At 43.9% G+C, this 25509-nt stretch overlaps 2 protein-coding genes across 10 annotated transcripts in view; both read left to right on the top strand.

Moving 5' to 3' along the window:
- The window catches only part of ZNF346 (zinc finger protein 346), a 46691-nt gene that overhangs the window by 18916 nt on the left and 2266 nt on the right, over positions 1-25509 (top strand). For 2 of the 9 annotated variants that reach the window (XM_045530614.1, XM_045530610.1), the window contains 3 exons: positions 3739-3924; positions 14927-15020; positions 18719-20213. In XM_045530614.1, the coding sequence (XP_045386570.1) occupies positions 3739-3924; positions 14927-15020; positions 18719-18806 (368 nt within the window). In that variant the 3' untranslated portion in view covers positions 18807-20213. Of the gene's footprint in view, positions 1-3690; positions 3925-14926; positions 15021-18718; positions 20214-25509 lie in introns of those variants that run through there. The other 7 variants (XM_045530608.1, XM_045530607.1, XM_045530609.1 and 4 more) reach the window with 7 other exon arrangements.
- FGFR4 (fibroblast growth factor receptor 4) overlaps positions 18816-25509 on the top strand; it is a 28449-nt gene continuing 21755 nt past the window's right edge. Inside the window, exon 1 of the mRNA XM_045530602.1 lies at positions 18816-18864. Within this exon, the coding sequence (XP_045386558.1) occupies positions 18843-18864 (22 nt within the window). The 5' untranslated portion in view covers positions 18816-18842. The remainder of the gene's footprint in view (positions 18865-25509) is intronic.

Here is a 25509-nt window from a genome sequence, read left to right as displayed (position 1 = left end):
TTCCTTGAAATGCAGCCGCAGAGTTGTGCTCATACCACCTCCCTTTCTTTGGTTACATCAGTTTTTCTCTATAGAAGCTTCTTAGGCTGAGCTTTTGTCCTGACTAGTAATTGTAACTCAAGAGTATCAAAGTCTTCCAGATCACGCATACCGTGAGAACTTTCCATCTCCTACCTCTCCTACTTAGGTTTTTCCATCCCAGCATCCACCTGCCCTTATTACTATGTGTTCCAAGTTGAAAGCTAAATCCTTGTCTTTTTTGCTTGCTCAGGTTATGCCCTGCTCACTTTAATCCTCAAATAATGCCTGTTCTCCTCAAGACAGGGACTTGCCTTTCAAAGCTGAATACTTCAGTGCTGCTACTACTGCCCAGCAAGCTGTTTGTAGCTGCCATGAATTCATTCCCAGTGCAGTGACTTCTAAAATAGCTCCCTTTATCTTGTCACCACTGGGGCTTAGCCCTCACTTTCATCTCTTTAACTCCTGACTTTCTGGAGTTTTAACCTCTGCTAACTGCAATTAGTTAAAAGTTCTTTGATCTTTATTTCTTTTTTTTCTTGGTAATTTTTGCTTCTCTATTTTGGTCCAAGAAGTAAACTACACTATTAATAATACTATTACCCTTTTGTTTTACTGACATTTTGGAAGACTTTGAAGATAGGGTGGAAAATCACTCATAATTATACCCTTTTATCTCACCCAAATCTAGTTATTCATGATATTAAACATCAGAATATGGGACTTTGAAGTCACTGAGGCCCAGGTTTAAATCCTGGCACTGCTGCATACCATTTGTATGACTTCTTTGTGTCTGAGTCGCCTCACCTATAAAATGTTAGTAATACTACCTACTTCATAGGATAAAATAATATATATTAAAAACCTAGGACGTTAAGTCTCCTGCATGGCTCATTAAAAAAAAAAAAAACCAACTAGGACATAATAGATGCTCAGTAAATGACAGCTACTATTATTGTTACTGTCAGCAGTAAGATAGCTGATGAGTAGAATTCCCCCATAAAATACAGTAATGGGTCAGGCGTCCACTACCTGGATCATGTCATTGGTCTTGCTTATGGTTGATTCATCATTAACTTATACCAGTACTAATTGATTTTGTTTAAATTCGGTGTTGGTACCAATTATGGTATCAAAAAGTTTTAAGCATCCGGCCAAGGGAAACGAGATCTGAACTTTATAAGGTCACAGACTTATCTTTCCACAAATGTGAAAATTTTCTGTAATATGCCCACTCCAAAAAATTACTCAAGAGATTATTTTCAATATTCACTTTTGGCCTTTGCCACATGCAGGTATGTTTTTGTATAGTTATAATCATAGTGCATGTGCCATTTGTATCCTGCTTTTACTTTTCATTTAATTTTGTAGTTAAGCACATTTCCATGTTATTATATGACTTTATAACTATATTTCTGAAATTAAACATTTTTCTGATGTAAAAGTAATACAAGTGTATTGTAGAAAATATGGAAATATAGATAAATGGAAAAGAAAATTACCCATAATTTTACTATTTACCAATTTAACCACTGTTAACATTTTGGAGTACTGTTTCTCCTATAATCTTTTTTATGTGTATGTGTGTATATCTCTGTGTATATTTGTTTTATATTTATCTAGATAAACTCCATGTATATGTACATGTAAATAGAATACTTTAAATAACCATATTGTTTTTATAAAAACAATGCATACCCATTATGAATAATTCCAGTTCAAATAATGCTAAAGGTACCCAAATCCTACCACCAAGAAAGAAACACTGTTAATATGTTGGTGGCATTTCAAAATACTGGTATACACATATAGATTACACATGTGTCTTTTAACAATGATATGATCATGTTGGATATGATTCCTTCTTTTCTTTTTTCATTTAATATAACATTTATATTTCCCTATGTTATTAAAAACTTTTCATAAACATTTTTAGTGACTACATCATACTACATTTAATCAATCATACCTCTAATGTTGAACATTTAAGTTTTCCCCCCTCCGCTTTTTTGGTGTTATCAAAAAACTGCAGTGAATATCCCCAAAGAACACTTTTTCCACATTTCAGGTTATTTCCTGAGAGAAGACTCTACAGCTCTCATTTTATTGGATGTCCATTAAAGCAGTTCGTCCAGCTTTACTTAACCATTTACCTCTGATGCTTCCTTCAGTGTCTTTTAAAAAATGACCTTTGTCTCTTAATGACCATTATTACCTCTTTTTTGATGTCAAAAATATACATTCATTGTGGAAAAGCTGGAAAATAGTAAAAAGCACTCTTTATGCATTTGATCTTTTTTCCATGCAGTCACCTATGTGTTTTTGTTGTTGTTGAGGACATAAAAAACAGATTGCTGTATAACCTGCTTTTTTGTTTCACACACCACCACAAACTGAATAGTTTCTCATATAAAATATTGTACAACATGTACAATACTTTTGGAGTGACTTGCCAAAACAAAATCAATGGCCAGAGAAATTGAGATTTCCTATACTGGAAAACTCGTGGGAAAAGCCAGCAAATTTCTTATGGCTTACTAAAATCCTCAGAACTGCCCCATTTGAAGTGATACAGAGATAAAAGAGCATCTGAGCCACCTCATCTATCTAGGAATGCTGCTGAGCTCCACCCCTTCCCCACTGCTTGTAGGGGTCTGGCCCACATTTTTAAAGCAATAATTGCTTGATTGATACCATTCCAGCTGCATGGACTGGTTAGTGAGTCATGGCGTCCACTTTATGAAGCAGCGTTACAATATACAATCAACATCAGAACATACGTTGACACACAGGAGACTCACACGTATGCCCACACCAGGCTCTGATTAACTGAATTAATTGACCAGAGTCAGGGATGTTATCTGTAGGTAAAAGCATGAATACCTTCAGGTATCCTTGCCACACTGACAGCCTGGCATAGCAAAGAGGCCATGGGCTTTTTGATCACACAGACCCAGGTTCACTCACTAGCTGGGTCATCTTGGGCAAGTCACTTCACTTGTCTGAACCTCAGTTTTTCTTTATAATATGGCAAAATGATCCCTATCTTAGTCGGGTAGTTCTGAGAACCAAGGGAGAAATTTTGTGTACAAAACACATAACTAAATGTTAACGTCATTCTCTTCTATCCCCACTCAGCCTAGAATGCAGTGTAGCCTAAAAGGCATCCCTAGTATGGCCACCTTTTCTAAATGACCCTGTATGAGTTCCAGGACCTCAGGACCTCAATTTCTACATCTGTGTATTGGTTCCCAGCTCTGTAACTGGGGTACTTTGAGGATGGGAATAAAACTCTCAAACTTCTTGTCCCACTAGCTATACAGTTCCAGTGGATTCTGAGGGATGAAAAGACTGCAAGTATACATCTCTAGTCTGTTGTAATTTGGCAACTTGATAGCAGAAGTTTAGAGCCTTCTCAGAATGTGAGAAAATCAGGATTTATGTGCTTAAAGCAGGGAAAGCTGCTAAACAAAATAGCTGGTCTTTGGGCTCCCTCAAATCTTTCCAGTTTTCCCAATTAGAGAAAGTGTTTGCTGTGTGATTCACACAGGCAGTTCCACATCTGCAAGTGTGATTAACTAGTGACACGGCCTTTCTTTCTAGTCAGCATACTTGAAAGCCTGGCACCTTCTGGGTTTTTTCATTGTTTCTGTTTGAACTCTCTCACCGCAGCTCTGTCGAAACGCCTTACAAATCCTTTCCTTGTGGCCTCCACCTTAGCCTTGCACCAGAATAGAGAGATGATAGACCCAGACAAGTTCTGCAGCCTCTGCCATGCGACTTTCAACGACCCTGTCATGGCTCAACAGCATTATGTGGGCAAGAAACACAGGAAACAGGAGACCAAGCTCAAACTCATGGCACGTTATGGGCGACTGGCGGACTCTGCTGTCGCTGACTTTTCAGGTGAGGGGCCCAGCTCACATCTAGAGCCGGCTCAGGGCTGGACCACTACAGCTCCCCAGCCCAGCCAAGTCTGTGCTTTTCCTCCTTAGGTCTTCTAAAGCAGGATTTGCAAACTCAGTTGCCTACAAAAACCAGAAAGGAAATTTTTTTTTTTTTGGAGACAGGGTCTCACTGTCGCTCAGGCTGGAATGCAGCGGAATGATCATAGCTCACTGCAGCCTCCCACACCTGGGCTCAAGAGATCCCCCTACCTTAGCCTCCCAAGTAGGTAGGACTACAAGCACATGCCACCAAACCCAGTGAATTTTTTATTATTATTTTTTGAAGAGATGAGGGTCTCAGTATATTTCCCAAGCTGGTCTTAAATCCTGGCCGCAAGCTATCCTCCCACATTGGCCTCTCAAAGTGCTGAGATTACAGGTATAAGCCACCACACCTGGCCTAGAAAACTTTTTAAATGAGTGAGAGCCAGGAAGGGTTGAAGAGTGAATGCCACTCCTGGCCAGCTCTAGACAAGTGTTACCATCTCTTTTATTTTTTCAAAAGACTCTGGAAAACCAGATTTGTATAGACATTCCTCTGATATTTTTTTTTTTTTTTTTGAGACAGAGTCTCACTTTGTTGCCCGGGCTAGAGTGAGTGCCGTGGCATGAGCCTAGCTCACAGCAACCTCAAACTCCTGGGCTTAAGCGATCCTACTGCCTCAGCCTCCTGAGTAGCTGGGACTACAGGCATGCGCCACCATGCCCGGCTAAGTTTTTGTATATATATTTTTAGTTGGCCAGATAATTTTTATTTCTATTTTTAGTAGAGACGGGGTCTTGCTCAGGCTGGTCTTGAACTCCTGACCTCGAGCAATCCACCTGCCTCGGCCTCCCAGAGGGCTAGGATTATAGGCGTGAGCCACGGCGCCCAGCCTAGATATATATATATATATTTTTTTTTTTTTTTTTTTTGAGACAGAGTCTCGCTCTGTTGCCTGGGCTAGAGTGAGTGCCGTGACGTCAGTCTAGCTCACAGCAACCTCAAACTCCTGGGCTTAAGCTGATCTTACTGCCTCAGCCTCCCGAGTAGCTGGGACTACAGGCATGCGCCACCGTGCCCGGCTAATTTTTTCTATATATATTTTTAGTTGGCCAGATAATTTCTTTCTATTTTTAGTAGAGACGGGGTCTCGCTCTTGCTCAGGCTGGTCTCGAACTCCTGACCTCGAGCTATCCACCCGCCTCGGCCTCCCAGAGTGCTAGGATTACAGGCATGAGCCACCACGCCCAGCCTCCTCTGATTTTTAAATATGCTACTAAATTTTAAAAAATTTAAGCTGTATGTGAGTCAAACTTGTCTGCAAGCCAGATTTGGGCCAAGGACCCTCAGTGGATTAGGTCAGACCCTCATGTTCTGACAATTCTTACTTTATTACTTCACAAAGGTAGACTCTCTGTAAGAGAAAAGATTGCTTGATGTCAGCAGAATTTAAACCCCTATGTTAAAGCTTTGCCTCCATTCTCTGGCTGTGGTTGTATTAAGAAGGAGATACCAAGGGAACAAGAAAAATTACTAAAACTATACACACACACACACACACACACACACACACACACACACAGAGTCCCCAACTTATGATTGTTCAACTTTACAATTTTTTGACTTTATGATGGTACAAAACCAATGGGCATTCAGTAGAAATCATACTTCTCTTGCATCACTGGGCAGCATCAGTGAGCCAAAGCTCCAAATTAGCCCCCATCAGCCACGCATGTTTGACTTATGATATTTTCAATTTATAATGGGTCTATCTGGATGTAACCCCATTGTAAATCAAGGAGCATCTCTAGAGAGAGAGAGAAAGTACTGAAACCTTCTCCTGCCTTGCAGAATCCATTTGCCATTCACTGGTAAAAGATGAATTCTTCGCACTTACTGAGTGTACATTTAACTCTTGCTCACAATGTTCAGTGTATTTTAGTAGTTTTAATGCTGTTTTTTTGATTTTTGTTTTTTGTTTTTTTGAGACAGAGTCTCACTGTGTTGCCCAGGCTAGAGTGCCGTGGCGTCAGCCTAGCTCACAGCAACCTCAAACTCCTGGGCTCAAGCGATCCTCCTGCCTCAGCCGCCTGAGGACCTGGGACTACAGGCACATGCCACCATGCCTGGTTAATTTTTTCTATTTTTAGTAGAGATGGGGTCTCACTCTCACTCAGGCTGGTCTCGAACTCCTGACCTCAAGTGATCATCCCACCTTGATCTCCCAGAGTGCTAAGATTACAGGCGTGAGCCACCAATGCGCCAGTCTCATCTGAACCTTTTTATAAGATGACCAGCTTCACACTTAGAGGAAAAACTGAAATGTGGGGACCATTTATAATACATTCAGATCATTATAAGAGATATGAAAGAAATTCAACCTTTGTGAATATTATACTGTTAGGAGACGAAAAAATCTGCCTTCATGGTAGTTTTTCTTACATGTGTTCCTATTTGAGAGTCTTGTTTGCTATGAATGGGGGAAATATTTCTTTTTTTAATTTCAAAATATTAACATTACAGGGGAACAAATGTTTTTGGTTACATGTATTGATTTTGTTATGCTTGAGCCAGGGTTGTAATGAACACCCAGGTAGTGTTCATTACCCTTATTAGGTAGTTTTTTGCCCATCCTCTCCTCTTCCCTTCCCCTGCTTGATTTCTACTGAGTTTTATTTCCCTCTGTGCACATGTGTGCTCATCAGTTTGTTCTAATTTAATAGCAAGTACATGTGGCGTTTGTTTTTCCATTCTCCCTTCTTTTTATTGTACATTCCAAGTGTACCCATAAAGCATTTCAAAAATCTGTATGTACTTTAACAACATTTTGTGACATACTAACACATTTTTAGAATACACTAGTTTCTCCTTATGCATGAGTGATATGTTCCAAGACCCCCCAATGGATGTCTGAAACTACAGATATACCAAGATGTTTTTTCTATCTGGTAACCAAGATGCCTAAGCGATTAATGAGCAGATAGTGTATACAGCATGGATGTGCCAGACAAAGGGATGATTCACATCCTTGACAGGACAAAGTGGGACAGCATGAGATTTCATTGCACTACTCTGAGTGGTGCACAATTCAAAGCTTAATGAATTGTGGCTGGGCACGGTAGCTCAAACCTGTAATCCTAGCACTCTGGGAGGCTGAAATGAGAGGATTGCGTGAGGCCAGGAGTTCAAGACCATCCTGAGCAAGAGCAAGACCCTGCCTCTACAAAAAATAGAAAAAATTAGCTGGGCGTAGTGTCTGTAGTCCCAGCTACTTGGGAGGCTGAGGCAGGAGAATTGCTTGAACCCAGGAGTTTGAGGTTTTGTTTTTGTTTTTTTTTTTTTTTTGAGACAGAGTCTTGCTCTGTTGCCCAGGCTCTAGAGTGCTGTGGCGTCAGCCTAGCTCACAGCAACCTCAAACTCCCCGGCTCAAGCGATCCTTCTGCCTCAACTTCCTGAGTAGCTGGGACTACAGGCATGCACCACCATGCCCCGCTAATTTTTTCTATATATATTTTTAGTTGTCCAGATAATTTCTTTCTATTTTTAGTAGAGACAGGGTCTTGCTCTTGCTCAGGCTGGTCTCGAACTCCTGACCTCGAGCGATCCTCCCACCTCAGTGTCCCAGAGTGCTAGGATTACAGGCGTGAGCCACCGCCCCCGGCCTGCAGTGAGCTTTGATGACACCACTGCACTCTAGCCATGACAACAGAGCAAGACTGTATCTCAGAAAAACAAAACAAAAAACAACTTACGAATTGTTTATTTGTGGAATTCTTCATTTAGCATTTTTAGACTGCAGTTGACCTAGCTAACTGAAACCATGGAAAGCAAAACTGCAGATAAGGGAGACTACTGTAATTATTTCAGGTAGAATTTAGCACTCCAGAACAGAAAGACCTAACTTCATTTCAAATGAAGCTAACTAATTTATTTTACTTAGATTTCTGGGTAAAAATGATTCTATAAATTAAGATATATAGTAGCTTCTTCATGGTAAAGATACCTTTCTGAAAAGTAAATAATTTTGTTGAAATAGCTGTACTAATATTTAAGATTTTATACTTTATTTTTTAAGACCTCATTCATATAGTTATCCCTGAAAATTTGAGTGTTAGAACTTGAGAAAGTTTCTTCATAAATGTGTGGAAACTGAAAATGGACTGTATGTCTTTGTTGGCAAAGAGGTAATGTCGATGTTTTCGACAGAAAATATTGATCCTGAGTTACAAAATACAGATGCTGGTTCCCAGAGTCCCACGGTGTAATAACTGTAAACGTCCCAGTGTCCAGTCTAGAAAGACTTGCTGAGTAAAGAATATGAGATTTTTCCTAAGGTCCTGTTTTAGTTTTTGTAACTTACATTTGGCCTTGTTGGGTTCTTTCAAATCTGAATCAGCAAAGTATCTCCCCTCCCCTCGGAAATAACTTACTGACTAATCAATAGTAATAAAAACTATTACTGAATGTAATGTTCATTTTATGCTAGTTATTTCAAGTTTTAAAACACACAGGAAAATACTGTGGGAGGCCTTCTTTTTCTCTTTCTCTTCTAAGTTTTTTTTTCCTTCTTTTTTGGTCCTTATGTGGAATAAATGAAGACTCTCAAACTAATTTATATATTAATCAGCCAGAGATGTTGATAGCAGTCAAGCCCAGTAATGCTGCTTTAAGATCAGGTGTTCTGCATGTTCATTTTAAAGTTAGAGATTTTCAAAAGGACTTGGATTTGAGAAGATGGCAGATTACAAGCCACCTATGGACTCAATCTGGAAAACGTGTATGTAACCAGTTTACATCTTGACCTGTGTCAAGATACATTGACACTGTAGGCTTCATCCAGGGTAGTATAAATATTTTGGAGTAGGTTAGATATAGATTTGACATTTTTATTATTTTATTTTTAGCTACAGAAATAGACATTTCATCATGTAAAATTCCTCTTATTCTGGAAAAACCTATTGTTTTGAATCTTAAATTATTTTCTGGCTGGGCATGGTGGCTCAGACCTGTAATCCCAGCACTCTGGGAGGCCAAGACGGGAGGATTGCTTGAGCTCAGGAGTTCGAGACCAGCCTGAGCAAGAGTGAGACCCCCGTCTCTACTAAAAATAGAAAGAAATTAGCCAAACAACTAAAAATAGAAAAAATTGTCCAGGCATGGTGGTGCATGCCTATAGTCCCAGCTACTCGGGAGGCTAAGGCAGGAGGATTGCTTGAGCCCAGGAGTTTGAGGTTGCTGTGAGCTAGGCTGACGCTATAGCACTCTAGCCTGGGCAACAGAGCAAGACTCTGTCTCAAAAAAAAAAAATATATATATATATATATCATTTTCTAACTCAGGATTATCCTTTCAAAAAAACTCTTTGAGATATCTAGGGCTAAAAAGCACTTCATGAGATGCTAACACTGACCCACTCGTTGAAAATGTTTACCCTATCTTGTTATTTAAACATTTATTATACATTCAGTGAATTATTGTGTTAATAGTCTTATAAAAACTAATAATTTTTTAATTAAAAAACCTAGGCAGAGGTGCAAGAGTACATATCCCCTTTAATATTAATATATGCATTATTGTTTGATCCCTACACACAACTGTTAGTAGGTATGATTTCTACCACTTCACAGATAAAGAAGTTGAGACTCAGTGACTTATTCAAGGTCATACAACTGATAAGAGCTTGATGTTGGTAAGTGTTGACATCAGTATGGTCTCTAGCTCTGTCTGGCTTTAAAACTTTACACTCCTTCCTCCTGTCTTCAGCTGAGTGTACTTGGTAGGAGGCTTTCCAAGTACAGGAGGTCTAGGAGTGGGCACTGAGCCCACTCTCTCCCTCTTCTTACAGAGGTGGGCTGTTGATGTAGAACACTGTGATGCTGGGGAGATGAGCAGGCAGTGACTTCAGCTGACAGGGATTCTGCCTTAGCAGACGGTTTAGGTTTGTTAACAGCTTGACTGCTCCCTGCTGGCTTCATTCAAAGCTTGTTTGTTTGTTCACTCAGTAATCTAACACTTACTCATAGGTGCTGTAATTCAGGCCTTAGGCTAATTACCTACCTGATTTAATCCTGATAATAACTCTGTTGTGCAACTTTTATTATCCCCATTTTACAGATGAGGCCCTTAGCATCAGAAAGATGAAGTGATTTGCCCAGGGTCTCCCACTAGGGAGTGGCAGAGCCAGAGCCAGCATTGAAACCCAGGTCTAGTTCTGTGTTGAGTCCAGAGAATAGTTCTCAGAGGGCCTCTGGCAAGTGTCTCATGGCAAGTATGGGTCAAATGTGAGATTACCCAGAGTGTCCATATTCCTCCTGCTGGGACAGATGCCTCCTCTACCAGGCAGATACTCCAGGCTCACATTTACCTAAACAGGCCAGAACTAAAACCTGCATAGTATTCAGGCAGCCAAATCTTTCTAGCCCGCAGAGCATTCTGCATCCCCTCTGGGTTACTGGTATCTTCCTCTGCTGCACCCATCACTTTCTCCCCAGATTTAGGGCCTTGCCTCCCACACAGCAGGACTGCTTTCTCTGCCCTATGCTGATCCCCTAGTTTCTTCAATCCCTATATATAGCACAGGTTTTTGTTTGGTTTTGTTTTTGGAGATAAGAGTCTCTCTCTGTCACCCAGGCTAGAGTGCAGTGACATGATTATAGCTTACTGCAGGCTCAAATTCCTGGGCTCAAGTGATCCTCCTGCCTCAGCCTCCTGAGTAGCTGGGATTATAGGCATGAGCCACCATGCCCAGCTAGTACAAGTCTTTAAGTCTTACTAAATTCATATGTAGTCAACAGATATTTGTTGAGCTCTTCCCTAATGCGTCCCAAGCATTGTATACACGATCATAAACAAGATATATATTGTCCATGTTCTTATAGAACTTAGAGTCTAGCAGCAAAGAAGACAGGAATTAAGCAAATAATTACAAGTGTGACAAGCTGTAGAAAAGGAGATGCAGGACCGTGGGCACATGAAACAAGGGGAAATATGATGAGAGAGCAGGGATCAAGAAAGTCCTCCCAGAGGGCAAGGTTGGGGGGAAGTTATTCCATAAATATGTAGAACACAGTGATTCTGGGGAGATGAGTAAGCATCTAATCACAGCATTGAGTTGATTTGAGCCTTTATCCTAAGAGCATTGGGAAGCCATTGACAGTTTAAGCATTGTGGATAGATCATTCTGATTACAATGTAGAGGATGGTTTGGAATAGCGTTAAAGGGTAGTGGAGACAGCAGCTATGAAGCTATAGTAGTAGTTCCTACTAGAGAAGATGGGAGTTTGGGCTAAGGTAACATTGGAGGGAGTAGACAGAAGTAGATGAATTCAAGAGATATTTAGGACATAGAATTGTCAGGACTTGGCCATCAAAGGTGGGAGATGAAGGAAAGGAAGAAGTCAAGGATGGTGCCTAGATTTAGTCTTAATCAATTAGGTAGATGACCAGATTTCATCAGCTTGAGTTTAAGATGCCCATGAGACATCCAAGAGGAGATATTGAAGAGACAGTTGGACATACAGGTCTAGAGCTAAAAGGATTAAGAGAGGTTTGTATTTTCATCATGTTAGTTTGAACCATATGAAATCATCATTTTTTATAGGTTACAAACTGTTGACTATTGGTAATTTCATATCCAAAAAAGAAATCTTAATAATAAGGTAAAAATAAGAAAACATTGAGTCGTCTAGAATGCTGGTGTTAAATGGTGGAATCAAATGAGATGGCAAAAGAGACTGAGAAGGAACAACCAGAGGAGAGAATTAAAAGAGAGTGGCATGCTGAAAGCCAAGAGCTGGGAGTTTGAAGAAGGGAGGAGTCACCAGTTTAGTCAGATATTGTTGAGAGATCAAATATGAGGAGCCTAATAAACATTCATTTGTCCATTAAGTTTATTTTTTTACTTTTTAGAGATGGGAACTCCTGAGCTCAAGCGATCCTCCCACCTCAGCCTCCCAGAGTGCTAGGATTACAGGTGTGAGCCACCGCACCCAGCCTTGTCCATTAAGTTTAGAAGCATGGATGCCACCATTGGCCGCAGAATGAGTGTGAGAGAGAGTGTGTGTGTGTGTGTGTGTGTGTATGTAGTGGGATCGGTTACACATGTTTGAGAGGCAAGGAAAGGGAGAAGCAGTATAGACAGCTGTTTCAAGAGACCCAGCAGCAAAAAAAGGATGAAAGAACAGAGGTAGTATCTAGAGGGGGAAGTGGGATGGAAGAAAGACTTCAGTCAACTTGAAATAAGTGACATTCTTCTGCTACAGGTGCTTTTCTGTGCGCCTTTAATCCCAGCTACTCAGGAAGCTGAGGCTGGAGGATTGATTGCTTGAGCCCAGGAGTTTGAGTCCAGCTTAGGCAACATAGTGAGACCCTGTCTCCAAAAAACAAAAACAAAAAATTAGCTCTAGTGATTTATACTTCAGAAAATCACACAGATAAACCAGAATACCAAACATGTAAAAACAAGCAGAGGGAAATTCATTAGTATGTATACTGGACATATCTTTTTTTTTTAGAAGCACCAATAAATTCAACAATTGCCCCAAATGGTGAGTTGAATCCAGCTTACAGATAAGCAAGTAGTGGGCTAAGATCTTAATACCTCACAGGGGATGTTGGAGAGTCCAGAGACCTATAGTATAGAGGGAAACATAGGGCCTTCTCAGTCAGATCAGAAGGCAAGTCCCAGCTCTGACCCCAGGTAAGCCACTAAACCTCTCTGAGCCTGTTTCTTCTCTGAAAAATGAAGATAACCACCTCACTGGCAGGATACTTGTAAGACTCCAAGGACATAAATATGCAAAGTCCCAGCATGGTGTCTGGTGCTTAGTGGATAACAAGAGTAGGCTTTGTAATCTGGGCATCAGTAACTCCTAAGCATTGGTGGTTGTCACCTCATACGAGCCCCAAGTCCCACTCCTGATTTTAGGAGGAGGATGGTTCTGCTAGCCCATTATATCTTTTCCTGGACAGTGTTGAACCATAATACTAACCTTAGACATCTAAAATGGACCTTGATTCTGTGAAGGGGGAATTGTGTAAAAAAATAAAAAATACATAAATAACAATAAAATAAGGGGCTGGGCATGGTGGTTCATGCCTACTAACACTTGGAGAGACTAAGGTAAGAGGATCACTTGAGGCCAGGAATTTGAGACCAGCCTGAGCACCATAGTGAGACCCTGTCTCTACAAATCATAGAAAAATTAGCTAGGTGTGGTGGCATGCACATGTAGTCCCAACTACTCAGGAGGCTGAGGCAGGGGGACTCCTTGAGCCCAAGAGTTTGAGGTTTCAGTGAGCTGTGATGACACCACTGTACTCTAGCCTGGGCGACACAGTGAGCTCCTGTCTCAAAAAAATTAAAATGGAATAAAATGGACCTTGAAGCCAAGTGTGGTGGTGCACACCTGTATTCCCAGCTATTCAGGAGGCTGAGGTGGTAGGATTGCTTGAACCCAGGAGTTAGAGGCCAGCCTGAGCAACATAGTGAGACCTCCATCTCTAATTTAAAAAAATTAAATTTTTGTAGAAAGGACCTTGCATACTGATTGCAATAATTTTCCCCTTACATGCTTTAAAGGGATGTGTCTCCCAGGAAAGACCTGAAGATGCAAGAGAAACAAACCTAGCTGGGAACATTGGCTAACTTGTTAGAGTAGAGGAGACTGTCCACGTCCTCACTATATAGCTGTAATAGCTACAGCTGCTATGGAAAGCTGTTTAAAAATGCCACCCCCACCTCTCCCCTTTTGCCAGCATGACTCATAGAACCGTAAGAGTGAAATAATGGTAGTGATAAAAGCTCACATTAGTCAAGCACTTATTATATGTCAGATGCTTTTATTTAAATCATTATAACAACCTTAGAAGGTTGATACTAATATTAACCCCATTTTATAGGTGAGGAACCTGAGTCTCAGAGAAACCCCACTTTCACAAATGAGGAAACCAAACTCAGAGAGGTTAAGTAACTGGCCTGTAGTCCCACAGGTAGGGAATCGTAGAGCTGAGATTTGAACCTAAGTAAGCTTATTCCAATGCTGTGGGACTTCAGGGTGGCAGATGGTTCAAGGTGTCAGAGCCCGAAGGGCCCTTCAAGTTGCCTGTGTAGCTGTTTGTCTTGCACAGCTAGCACCTGGCATGCTAAAATAAGTACAGCCTTTGTGGTCATCAAAGCCTGAGTTTGCTACCTACTCACTTTGTGTTCCTGGACATGTGACTGCCTTATTTTCCTCATCTATAAAGTAATGATAGTGACTCTTACAGGATTATTATGAGGGACAAACAAAAGTATATGAAGTACATGGCCTGTATGAGGCATTTGGTAAATAGCAACTGTTTTTATTATAAGTGTTATGATTATATGTTGTAGTATAATTGGTTTGCAGTTGAGAAAAGCTCAGGATCAGAGAGGGGATGGGATTTAGCAAAAGTCACATGAAGGCAGAGCCAGGAGTCCAGTCCTATATCTTGGCTCCTCACTATTAGACCATGTGGAGAAAAGCCACTTTGTCATTAGAGCAGCCCTGGTAGTCAGACAGGGTGTCTGTGAGCCCCAAGGTAGAAAGACAGATTGATTTTCATAACAGGCATTCTCATTAATTACTATTATCACAAGCCCTAGGAGAGTGGCACCTTCTCAGAGATCTTTCAGTGAAGGGCATCCTTAATGAGGCCACTTAGCACAATCAAGGTGGAAAAGACATTTACACCAAATGTCGTTCATTTGTTTACTCAACAGGCAGCTAGCCTGGGCCAGGCTCTGCTGGGACTGGGGATGCAGAAGGGAATGAGGAGGTTCCCAACCCCAGGAAGACATTCTGTGCCTCCTGGGCACAGAGGCCTCTGGGACTCTTGTTAGGGCCAGCCACCTCACCTCGCGCACCCATCAGTCCTCAGAAGGGCATTTGTACATTCTGTGAAAAGCAGGTCCCTTCTCACTGAATAACTAAGATTTTGATTTTGATGTGTGTTTCAGCTGGGAAGGGCTATCCCTGCAAGACGTGTAAGATAGTGCTGAACTCCATAGAACAGTATCAAGCTCACATCAGCGGCTTCAAACACAAGAACCAGTGAGTAACTATTCTTTGAAATTCAAGGGTCTACAGCAGGGGCTCAGAGCTTCTGAGTCAGAACAAAGTCAGATAGTCCTCAGCTAAAATGGAATTCTGGCAGCCTTTTCTCAGTCAACAGAAGGTAAATCAGTTAACAAGAAAAAGTGTCTCCTCTATAAGTTTTTCTTCACCAGTGTCTCCCCAGCCTTTGGACCTGCTGGGCTGAAAGTTTTAGTAGAGAAGCATAGATTATTTCCTTGGTGGTTCCCTAAGAGTACCTGGATGTCCTGACACACACAGCAGTCTGACTAGGGAGTTGTTTTTCCACTGGTCTGAAGACCCTATCCTTTGCTGCCATCAGTTCTGTGGCAGGAGTTCCCCCTATAGGTCATTCCCAAATATGACCAAGTTCTTTCATTCACTGAATACCTTCCAAGTGGTGGCTGAGACAGACCTGGCCCCTGCTCTCATGACCTTACAGTCTGGTGGGAGAGACAGACTAAGCAATTAAGCCACCAGTAGTTACAAATTGTGGTAAGTGTTTTGAAGGGAACAGGTGAACGCGCCACTTGTTCATGATAATCTTGAAAATCATTAACATCTGTTGAGCCCCTGTTCTGTTGCAGGCCATATGCCAAGCAAATTCTCTCAGGTAATCCTCACAGCAACCCTGGGAAGCAGGGGTTGTTATTCCGATTTTACAGATTTGAGCAACCAGCATTCAAAGTGATGCTGTGAGACAAGGTCATGCTTCAGACCAAAGCCAGTTTAGCCCCCGGCATGCTCCACCCAGGCCATCATGATGAGGGGGCTATTGTGGCACCATATGATTATGAAAAGGATAGGGCCCAGCCAGGAGGGCCCACATTGTTCTGTCCCTTCCTTTCTGAAGGGGAACATGTGGTATGAGCAGTGTGCCACAATTACAACCTTCTGAGATGGATATCAGCGTCCCTATTTTACAGAGAAGGAAACTGAGTTTCAGGCAGCAAGTATGCCGAAATGAGTACTTTGACTTTGGTGGTTTGATTTTGCATTGCTCATGGAGCTGAACAATTTAAAGGTGGTGGAAACACAGAGTATTAGAGTAAAAAATGTCCTTTCTCACACTCTAGCAGATCTTTCTCTTTGTGGATATGTTTTCAATTTGGGGGACTCTTGAGGCCTATCTTAGGTGTGGACTTGAGACAAACCCAGCACCCCAGCTGGCACTCAGCGTTTCAGCACCATCCTGCAGCTCAGCCAGCGGCAGCGCAGGAGACAGAGGAGACAGTCTGGAGCCAGCCAGAGCCCTGCACTGGGGCCACCCGGGCTTGACAATGCTGGTGTTGTTAATGGCTGTTCTCTTCCTAAACTTTCCAGCTATGTGACCTTCAGCAAGTCAATAAACCTCTCTGAGCCTCTAATTCTTTTGTAGGATTAAAGCTACAATTTGTTGAACACCTAATTCAATCTCATTAAATTCTCAACAAAAGCTCTGAGTTTAGGGCAACCCCCATCCTCCATCCCCCACCTTTTACGACCAAAGAAAGCCTAATATCAGGTAGATTAAGTGACTTGCTTGAGGTCACATAGTTATTTGGAGTAAGACCCAGGATTCAAAACTATTTGACTCCAAAGCCCATTCATTTTGCTCTGCTACTACCAAATGGAACTCGTTAGCCTCACTTTACAGGCTGATGTTAGAGTTAGAGATAACACTGGGCGTCAGCAAGGGGAGCCGTCCTTCTCCTGCGACAGCCATTGGAGATTCCAGCCATGGCTCTGCGTTACCCCTTGGCCATGGGCCTCAACAGGGGCCACAAGGTAACCAAGAATGTGACCAAGCCGAGGCATAGCTCCCGCCGCAGGCATCTCACCAAACATCAAGTTTGTGCGGGACATAATTCGAGAAGTATGTGGCTTCGCCCTGTGTGAGCGTGCCATGGAGTTGCTCAAGGTCTCCAAGGACAAACAGGCCCTCAAGTTCATCAAGAAAAGGGCAGGGGCCGGGCGCAGTGGCTCACACCTGTAATCCTAGCCCTCTGGGAGGCCGAGGTGGGTGGATCGCTTGAGGTCGGGAGTTCGAGACCAGCCTGAGCGAGACCCCATCTCTACTAAAAATAGAAATAAAAAAATTATCTGGACAACTAAAAATATATATAGAAAAAATTAGCCGGGCATGGTAGCGCATGCCTGTAGTCCCAGCTACTCGGGAGGCTGAGACAGGAGGATTGCTTGAGCCCAGGAGTTTGAGGTTGCTGTGAGCTAGGCTGAAGCCACGGCACTCACTCTAGCCTGGGCAACAGAGTGAGACTCTGTCTCAAAAAAAAAAAAGAAAAGGGCAGGGCAGGGACGCACATCCTTGCTAGGAAGAAGCAGGAGGAGCTGAACAACGTCTTGGCCACCATGAGGAATGCAGCTGCCAAGAAGGACTGAGCCCCTTCCAAGAACAATAAAACCTTTGTAGAAATAAAAAAAAAAAAAAAATGAGGGGAGCTATTAAAGATAAGCTTTCATTCATTCAACAAATACTTATTGAGCACCTATTATGTGGGAGGCTCTGTTTTGGGCACTGGGGCTGCAGAAGGAACCAAGTCCTGTCCCTGATCCTTTGGGTCCTACCCCTCATAGTAGAAGCAGATCCTAAACAAATCTGTAAACAAATAAGACAATAATCACATGGTGCCAGGTACCCAGAGAGTGGGTTAGACAGTGACAGGATAGCCATTTCAGATTGAGTTTGAGGGTGAGAATGGTACAGAATGAGCTTGCGTAGAGTCCTGTAGGAAGTGTAATTGGTTGGTATAGTAGAAAGGCATGGGCTGCAGTCCTGAATCTACCACTTAAAAATTTACTTGGGGGCCAGGCTCATGCCTGTAATCCTAGCACTTTGGGAGGCCGAGGTGGGAGGATCACTTGAGGCAAGGGATACAAAACAAGCCTGGGCAAGAGTGAGACCCCACCTCCACAAAAAACAGAGAAATTAACTGGGCATGGTAGCATGTGCCTATAGTTCCAGCTGCTAGGGAGGTTGAGGCAGGAGGAAGATTGCTTGAGCCCAGGAGTTGGAGGTTGCAGTGAGCTATGATGATGCTACTCCAGGCTGGGTGACAGAAGGAGACCCTGTCTCCAAAAAAAAAAATTTACCTTGAGGCCGAGAGTGGTGGTTCACACCTGTAATCCTGCCACTTTGGGAGGCTGAGGCAGGAGGATCACTTGAGGTCAGGAGTTTGAGACCAGCCTGAGCAAGGGTAAGACCCCATCTCTACAAAACATAGAAAAATAAGCTGAGTGTGGTGGTGCGCGCCTGTAGTCCCACCTACTCAGGAGGCTGAGGCAGGAGGATCACTTGAACTTAAGAGTTCAAGGTTGCAGTGAGCTACAGTGACGCCACCACACTGTAGCCCGAGCAACACAGCAAAGATCCTGTCTCAAAAAAAAAAAAATTTACTTTGGGCCAGCCACTTAAACTTTCTGAGCTTTAATTTCCTTGTATGTAAAATGGGGGTGCTATTTCTCACCTTGCAGAATTTACATGAAGATGAAATGGAATGACAGAAGGTCCACCCAGCATTGTGCCTAGCATGCAGTGGACCTCAGTAGGGGAAAGCTGCCCTGCTTTATTACTTCAAGGCCCTAGAAGAGCCGTACTGCCATTAGAATAAGCTACTTGGGGTGCCATTACAAGCATGCCACACACTGACCCTGTGCCTTTGTTCCTTCTCAAATTATAGGTCACCAAAAACAATGGCATCATCCCTGGGCCAGATTTCAGTGCAAAGGCAACCCATTCTGAAAGATTCAGCCACCTTGGAAGACTAGAGATGTTTCTGCCCAGCACCCCATGTTGGACCAGCCATGAACCAGCTTCCTGTGACTGGTCAGCCCTTGGCTCCCTCTTCCTCCTTTCTTATCCCAGGAGAATACATAGGCCTGAGGCAACATTGGGCCACAGACAGCCTCTGATTGGTCCAGGCTAATTTACTTCTGCTCCTCCCCCTTGGTATGGGCCCTGTAGGTCATGACAGGTTCTCGAGAGGACTTGGGGTCTCACAGGGTGATACTTTCGAGGATGGCTTTCCCCTTTCCCCAGCCCCTCTGGGCGGTATGTGGTGAGGTCCCAGCACCTATCTTTCCTGTGAAAGTCAGTAGGGGGCCAGTCCTTGCAGCTAAAGAACAGAGCCTCCCTGGGCTCTAGGCATCTCTGGTGAAACCCGGAGTTTCCACACCAGACTTGGGCCAGGGTGGGAAATAGTAGATGGAAGTGGCTGCCACGTGGGAGTTTGGAGCTGATGTGACACTACCCCTCCCCCAAAAAGTACAGGCTTTCCTGAGCCTTGGACCAGGTACTGGCCAGTTGTGCAGGTTTCTGCTAACTGTGAAGTCCCCTTCTGGAGCAATGACACAGTCCTGGCTGAGCATTCCTATTCCTTCTGCCCCTTCTCCATAGTTCCTGAATGGTGCTAAGGATCTGCAGCAGCTGGAGACAAGCTGGAACTGGAGCTGGCCTCAATGCCCTGTAGGGTCATAGAAAGCTCCAGTGGGAATGATCCCTTTCCCCTTCTCCACCAGGGGTGCCCTGACCTAAGGTCCTGTGGGAAAGTCCCCCACATGCAAGTCTCCTTGAGGCATCTGTGCACCTAAAGGCAAACTGCCTCGTGCCAGCCAGCTGCAAGGTTCATTGCTGCCCCTCAGCCCTACTAGTCTTCTCCTCCTTGTGCAGCAGACCACCCTGCCCAGGTTGCTATGGTGCTAGCTTTTCCCCATCACCCAACAGATGATTTCTAGATACCAGGGAGCTAGATGGTATCCCAGGGAAAGAAATGGAGAGCTGGTACAGGTTTCTATGTTGAGAAAACAGATGTTCCTCAGGCCCCAAACCCAGATTTGTCTAACTCAGCTATGTTTTACAGCCTGGGACTTCACTGGGAGTGGATTTTTCCTTGTAGCTTTCAAGCAAGAATTCCAGGGAGTGTCACCATCACAGGCTTCTCTTCATTGGGTCAAAGAAGCCCCTAGCTGCTCTCGTGGCCTCCCCCCCCCACTCCCCATCCCCTCACCTTGAAATGCGTTTGCTATTGTGTGTGTGTGTGTGTGTGTGTGTGTGTGTGTGTGTGTGTGTGTTTATGCTCTGTTTTGTGGTCACTGAAGCATCCAAATAAAGAATTTCTCCCATGAGCCAGTCTGCAAGTTAACAGACCTGGGCATTGGGGCCATGTTGCCATTGGGTCTAGTATGTCTGTCTTTACTGCTCAGCCCCACTCCACTCAGACCCCTGGGTCCTCAGTACTAATCTTAGGAGCTGGGACAGAGTCAGACATCCAGATTGCTAGGCAACCCTGTGAAATTCTCCCAAGTGCCCTAAACTCAACACAGCCTCATCTACTTATCCGCCTCCCCCCATCACATAGGGCCTCAGGGAGATCTTCGGAGGGTTTAAGCTGGGGGGTCTGCTTTATGTCTGAGAGAATCATTCTGGCTGCTATGTGAAGGAATGCAGGCAGGGGAGCAGAAAATGAGACAGGAAGGCCAATGTGGAGGCTGTATCCGTTGTGGCTCTCTCCAGGCTAATCCCTTCAGGGCAGACACCCAGCCTTATTCATCTCCACTTCTCTACTGTCCAGAGTGTTATGTCATAAAGTGTTTGTTGGCCGGGCGCGGTGGCTCATGCCTCTAATCCTAGCACTCTGGGAGGCCGAGGCAGGTGGAGCGCTCAAGGTCAGGAGTTCGAGACCAGCCTGAGCAAGAGTGAGACCCCGTCTCTACTAAAAATAGAAAGAAATTATCTGGCCAACTAAAAATATATATAGATAAAATTAGCCGGGCATGGTGGTGCATGCCTGTAGTCCCAGCTACTCGGGAGGCTGAGGCAGTAGGATTGCTTGAGCCCAGGAGTTTGAGGTTGCTGTGAGTTAGGCTGACGCCACGGCACTCTAGCCCGGGGAACAGAGCCAGACACTGTCTCAGAAAAATAAACTAAAATAAAGTGTTTATTGAGTGAATGTATAAGGGAATGAATGTGTAAGGAGAGATGGCCTTTTCCTGCTGAGCTCTAACACAGCAATGGGTTTATTCCATGGGACTTATCATAGGCCTGGTGCTTCTTGGAAGAGCCTTTTCCATGACACAGAAATGAGCTGAGAAAGGAGTTTGTTATGGCCAGTCAGGATAGCGCACGCCTGTAGTCCCAGCTACTAAGGAGGCTGAGGTGGAAGGATTGTTTGAGTCCAGAAGTTCAAGGTTGCAAGTAAGCTAAGATCACACCACTACATTCCAGCCTGGACAACAGAGCAAGAGCCTGTCCCTTAAAAAAAAAAAAAAAAAAATCAAAGTGGTTAGATAAAAAAGGGAATTTATTGATTCACTTAATGAAAAATTCAAATGCAGCAATAGCTGGATCCAGGTTCTGAGACAGTGTCATCAGGAATAATTTTATCTCTTTTTGCTTTCCTCTGTGTGATCTCATTCTCAGGCAAGCTCTCTCCAAGAGGTGACAAGATGGCCACTGGCAGCTTTAAGCTTATATCCTGAGATATTAGCAACAACAGTGGAAAGAGGATCTTTTTCTACTAGTTCCAACAAAAGTTCTGGGCTAGGCAGGGCGTGGTGGCTCACGCCTGTAATCCTAGCACTCTGGGAGGCCGAGGCGGGTGGACTGTTTGAGCTCAGGAGTTCGACACCAGCCTGAGCAAGAGCGAGACCCCGTCTCTACTAAAAATAGAAAGAAATTATATGGACAGCTAAAAATATGTATAGAAAAATTAGCTGGGCATGGTGGCTCATGCCTATAGTCCCAGCTACTTGGGAGACTGAGGCAGTAGGATGGAATGAGCCCGGGAATTTGAGGTTGCTGTGAGCTAGGCTGACACCACAGCACTCTATCCTGGGCAACAGAGTGAGACTCTGTCTCAAAAAAACAAAAAAATTCTGGGCTTAACTTGACTAGCCAATTTGGTCCTGTTCCCATCCCTCAACTAGTCACTGTGGCTAGGGGAAACAGCACTCTGATTTGGAGCCTGGGTCGTGTGCCTAAAGCTTGGGAGGGAATAAGCTCCACTGAAAACACACTGACTGAGAAAGATGGAGAGATGTGACCCCAAAGGAAGAAAATTGGGGGACTCTTACCAGATTAAGGGGAAATGGTTGCGGGGAATGGTGGGACAAAAACAATTATTGTCTACCATACCCAGAAATTGTTTTTACTTAACCATTTCCTTTTTTTCCCTAACTTTTTGAGGTACAGCATACATTTAGTAATAATGTGCCAATTTTTAGAGTTCCATTGGATCAATCCTTACAGATACATATACGTTGATTGGGGCAGTAAGCCTCCAAATCAAGATATAGAACATTGCCGGCTCCCCAGAAGGTTCCGTTATTCCTCTCCCTTGTCAGTATCCCCCTGAAGTATCACTATTTTGACCTTTATCATCATAGATTAATTTTGTTTGCTGTTGAATTTTATGAAAGTGGAATTATATACATATCCTCTTTTGCGCAATATTACATCTGTGAGATTCATCTATGTTATTGTATGTATCAGAAGTTCATTTTTTTTATGCTACATAATGATCCATTATTTGAACATACCACAATTTAGCTATTCTACTGTTTGTTTGTTTGAGACAGAATCTCCCTCTGTCGCCTGGGCTCATGTGGAAGTGATGTTATCATAGTTCACCACAACCTCCAACTCCTGGGCTCAAGTGATCCTCCTACCTCAGCCTCCCAAGTAGCTGGGACTACAGGCACACGCCACCATACCTGGATAATTTTTCTATTTTTTGTAAAGACGGGTGTGTTGCTTTTGCTCAGGTTGGTCTTAAGCTCCTGACCCCAAGCGATCCTCCTGCCTCGGCCTCCCAGAGTGCTAGGATTACAGGCGTGAGCCACCACGCCTGGCCTATCCATTCTACTGTTGATGGACAATTGGGTTGTTTCAAGTTTGGAGCAATTATAAATAAAACTGCTGTGAAAAATTCTGTACATGCCATTTGATACAAGTGTGCGCTCATATACTCAGGAGTGGAATCATAGAGTAGGTATATGTTTAGCTTGTCTAGTTGCTGCCAAGTGGTTTTCCAAAGTGGTTCTACCAACTTACATTCCCACTTGCAATGTATGAGAGTTCCAGTTGCTCCACATCCTTGTTAACACTTGGCATGATTGGTCTTTGCAATTTTGGTCATGCTGGTGGCAATTTGTTTTTTTTTTTTTTTGAGACAGAGTCTCACTTTTGTTGCCCGGGCTAGAGTGAGTGCCGTGGCATCAGCCTAGCTCACAGCAACCTCAGACTCCTGGGCTTAAGCGATCCTGCTGCCTCAGCCTCCCGAGTAGCTGGGACTACAGGCATGAGCCACCATGCCCGGCTAATTTTTTTTTTTTGTATATATATTTTTAGTTGGCCAGATATTTTCTTTCTATTTTTAGTAGAGACGGGGTCTCACTCTTGCTCAGGCTGGTCTCGAACTCCTGACCTCGAGCGATCCACCCGCCTCGGCCTCCCAGAGCTAGGATTACAGGCGTGAGCCACCGCGCCCGGCCGATGGTGGCAATTTGAATCCAGGATTCCTGACTTCAAGTCAGGACCCTCTTACTCTTAGTACCCCTAAGACCAGGTTTGAATTTCTCTAACCCAGAATGGTATCTGAAGTCAGTGCACAGGACCCACAGTATAACAGGCAAACATCAGAGGGCGCTCCAGCTCATGGCTTTAGTGGCCAAGGAAGGTCTCAGAGCCATCAGCCCTGAAGAGACAGTCTAGTGGCAAAGTTCTGAGTTCAGATCCCAGTTCTGTCATTGCAGAACTGTGTGATCTTGGTTAGTTAACCTCTACCTGAGGGTGAGAAACATTAGTACCTACCTCATGGGGTTATTATGAGAATTAAAAGAATAGATAGAGGCCTGGTGCGTTGGCTCACACCTGTAGTCCTAGCAGTTTGGGAGGCTGAGGCAGGAGGATCACTTGAGGTCAGGAGTTCGAGAGCAGTCTGAGCAAGAGCGAGACCCCGTCTCTACCAAAAATAGAAAAAATTAGCCGGGCAACTAAAAATAGAAACAAAAAAATTAGCTGGGCATGGTGACGAGCGCCTGCAGTCCCGCTATTTGAGAGGCTGAGGCAGGGGGATCACTTGAGCCCAGGAGTCTGAGGTTGCTGTGAGCTAGGCTGACGCCACAGCACTCTAGCTTGGGGAACAGAGCCAGACTCTGTCTCAAAAAAAAAAAAAATAGACATAAAATAATTATTGTGCTTGACACATGATAAATGTTATATAAATGATAGCTACTGCTGCTGTTTCTCTTGTTGGCCTGAAGGTAAGCCCTAGTCCCACTTGGGAGGTAAGGCCACAGGCAGATAGCATCTGGCATAGCCCCCTGTATTAAGATTCAGTGATTTATGAAATGCCAGAAACCTAATTCAATCTGGGGGGGAAAAAGGCAACATATCGGCCAAAGGTGGCTCTTCCCTGGGGTTCACCTTCCACTGCTGGAGAACCCCCACTTATCCCAGGGCCCAGACTTTGTGGCCGGTGAGGAGAAGAAATGGAATCATACATGAAATGGAATCCAGATGAAAGGGAAGCATGCTCTTAGCCCAGAGCTAGATGCAAAGCAGGTGTTTGGGATGTAATAACCTCCCTACGCAGACACAGATCTAGACATGTACCCATATAGTAGCCATGAGGGGTGATGTGAGGGGGGCCCTGGCCTAGGATTCAGGGGCCCTGGGTATTGGTCTGAGCACCACCATTGGCTTCATGTGACCTGAGGCCTTGATACTGTCTGTGAAGTGGAAGTTGGAAGAAATTAACGGTTCTCAGCTGTTGTCCTAAACAAGTAGTGATGGGCAGTTAGGGGTTCCTCCCAAGTAGATAAAGAAGAAATCCCCAAGTGAGCACAGTGGCTCGTACCTGTGGTCCCAGCTACTCGTGAGGCTCAGGCAGGGGATCACTTGAGCCCAGGATTTCAAGGCCAGCCTGAGCAACATAGTGAGACCCTGTCTCTTTTTTTTTTTTTTTGAGACAGAGTCTTGCTTGTCACCTGGGCTAGAGTGCTATGGCGTCATCGCAGCTCATGGCAACCTCAAACTCCTGGGCTCAAGTGATCCTCCGGCCTCAACCTCCTGAGTAGCTGGGACTACAGGCACATGCCTCCACTCCTGGCTAATATTTTCTATTTTTAGTAGAGACAGGGTCTCGCTCTTGCTCAGGCTGGTCTCGAACTCCTGACCTCAAACAATCCTCCCGCCACAGCCTCCCAAGAGTGCTAGGATGACAGGCGTGAGCCACTGTGCCCGGCCAAGACCCTGTCTCTTTAAAAAAGAAGAAGAAGAAGAAGAAGGAGAAAGCCTGTCCTTCACAGCAGACCCTGCCAGATAAGCCGTTCCCACCCCCAACCAGAACCTCTGATGGGCAGTCACTAGTGTCACATATAATAGGAAAAACACTCTCCTTCCTGCCATCCATTCATCCACCTAACAACCTCACCTGCTCTGCCTTGTGCCAAGCCCACATTACAGAGACAG

The sequence above is a fragment of the Lemur catta genome, chromosome 18 (genome assembly GCF_020740605.2).
Source record: "Lemur catta isolate mLemCat1 chromosome 18, mLemCat1.pri, whole genome shotgun sequence".
Taxonomy (NCBI): domain Eukaryota; kingdom Metazoa; phylum Chordata; class Mammalia; order Primates; family Lemuridae; genus Lemur; species Lemur catta.
Note: the sequence above shows the minus strand (reverse complement) of the source record. Positions and strands in the feature narration are given on the sequence as shown.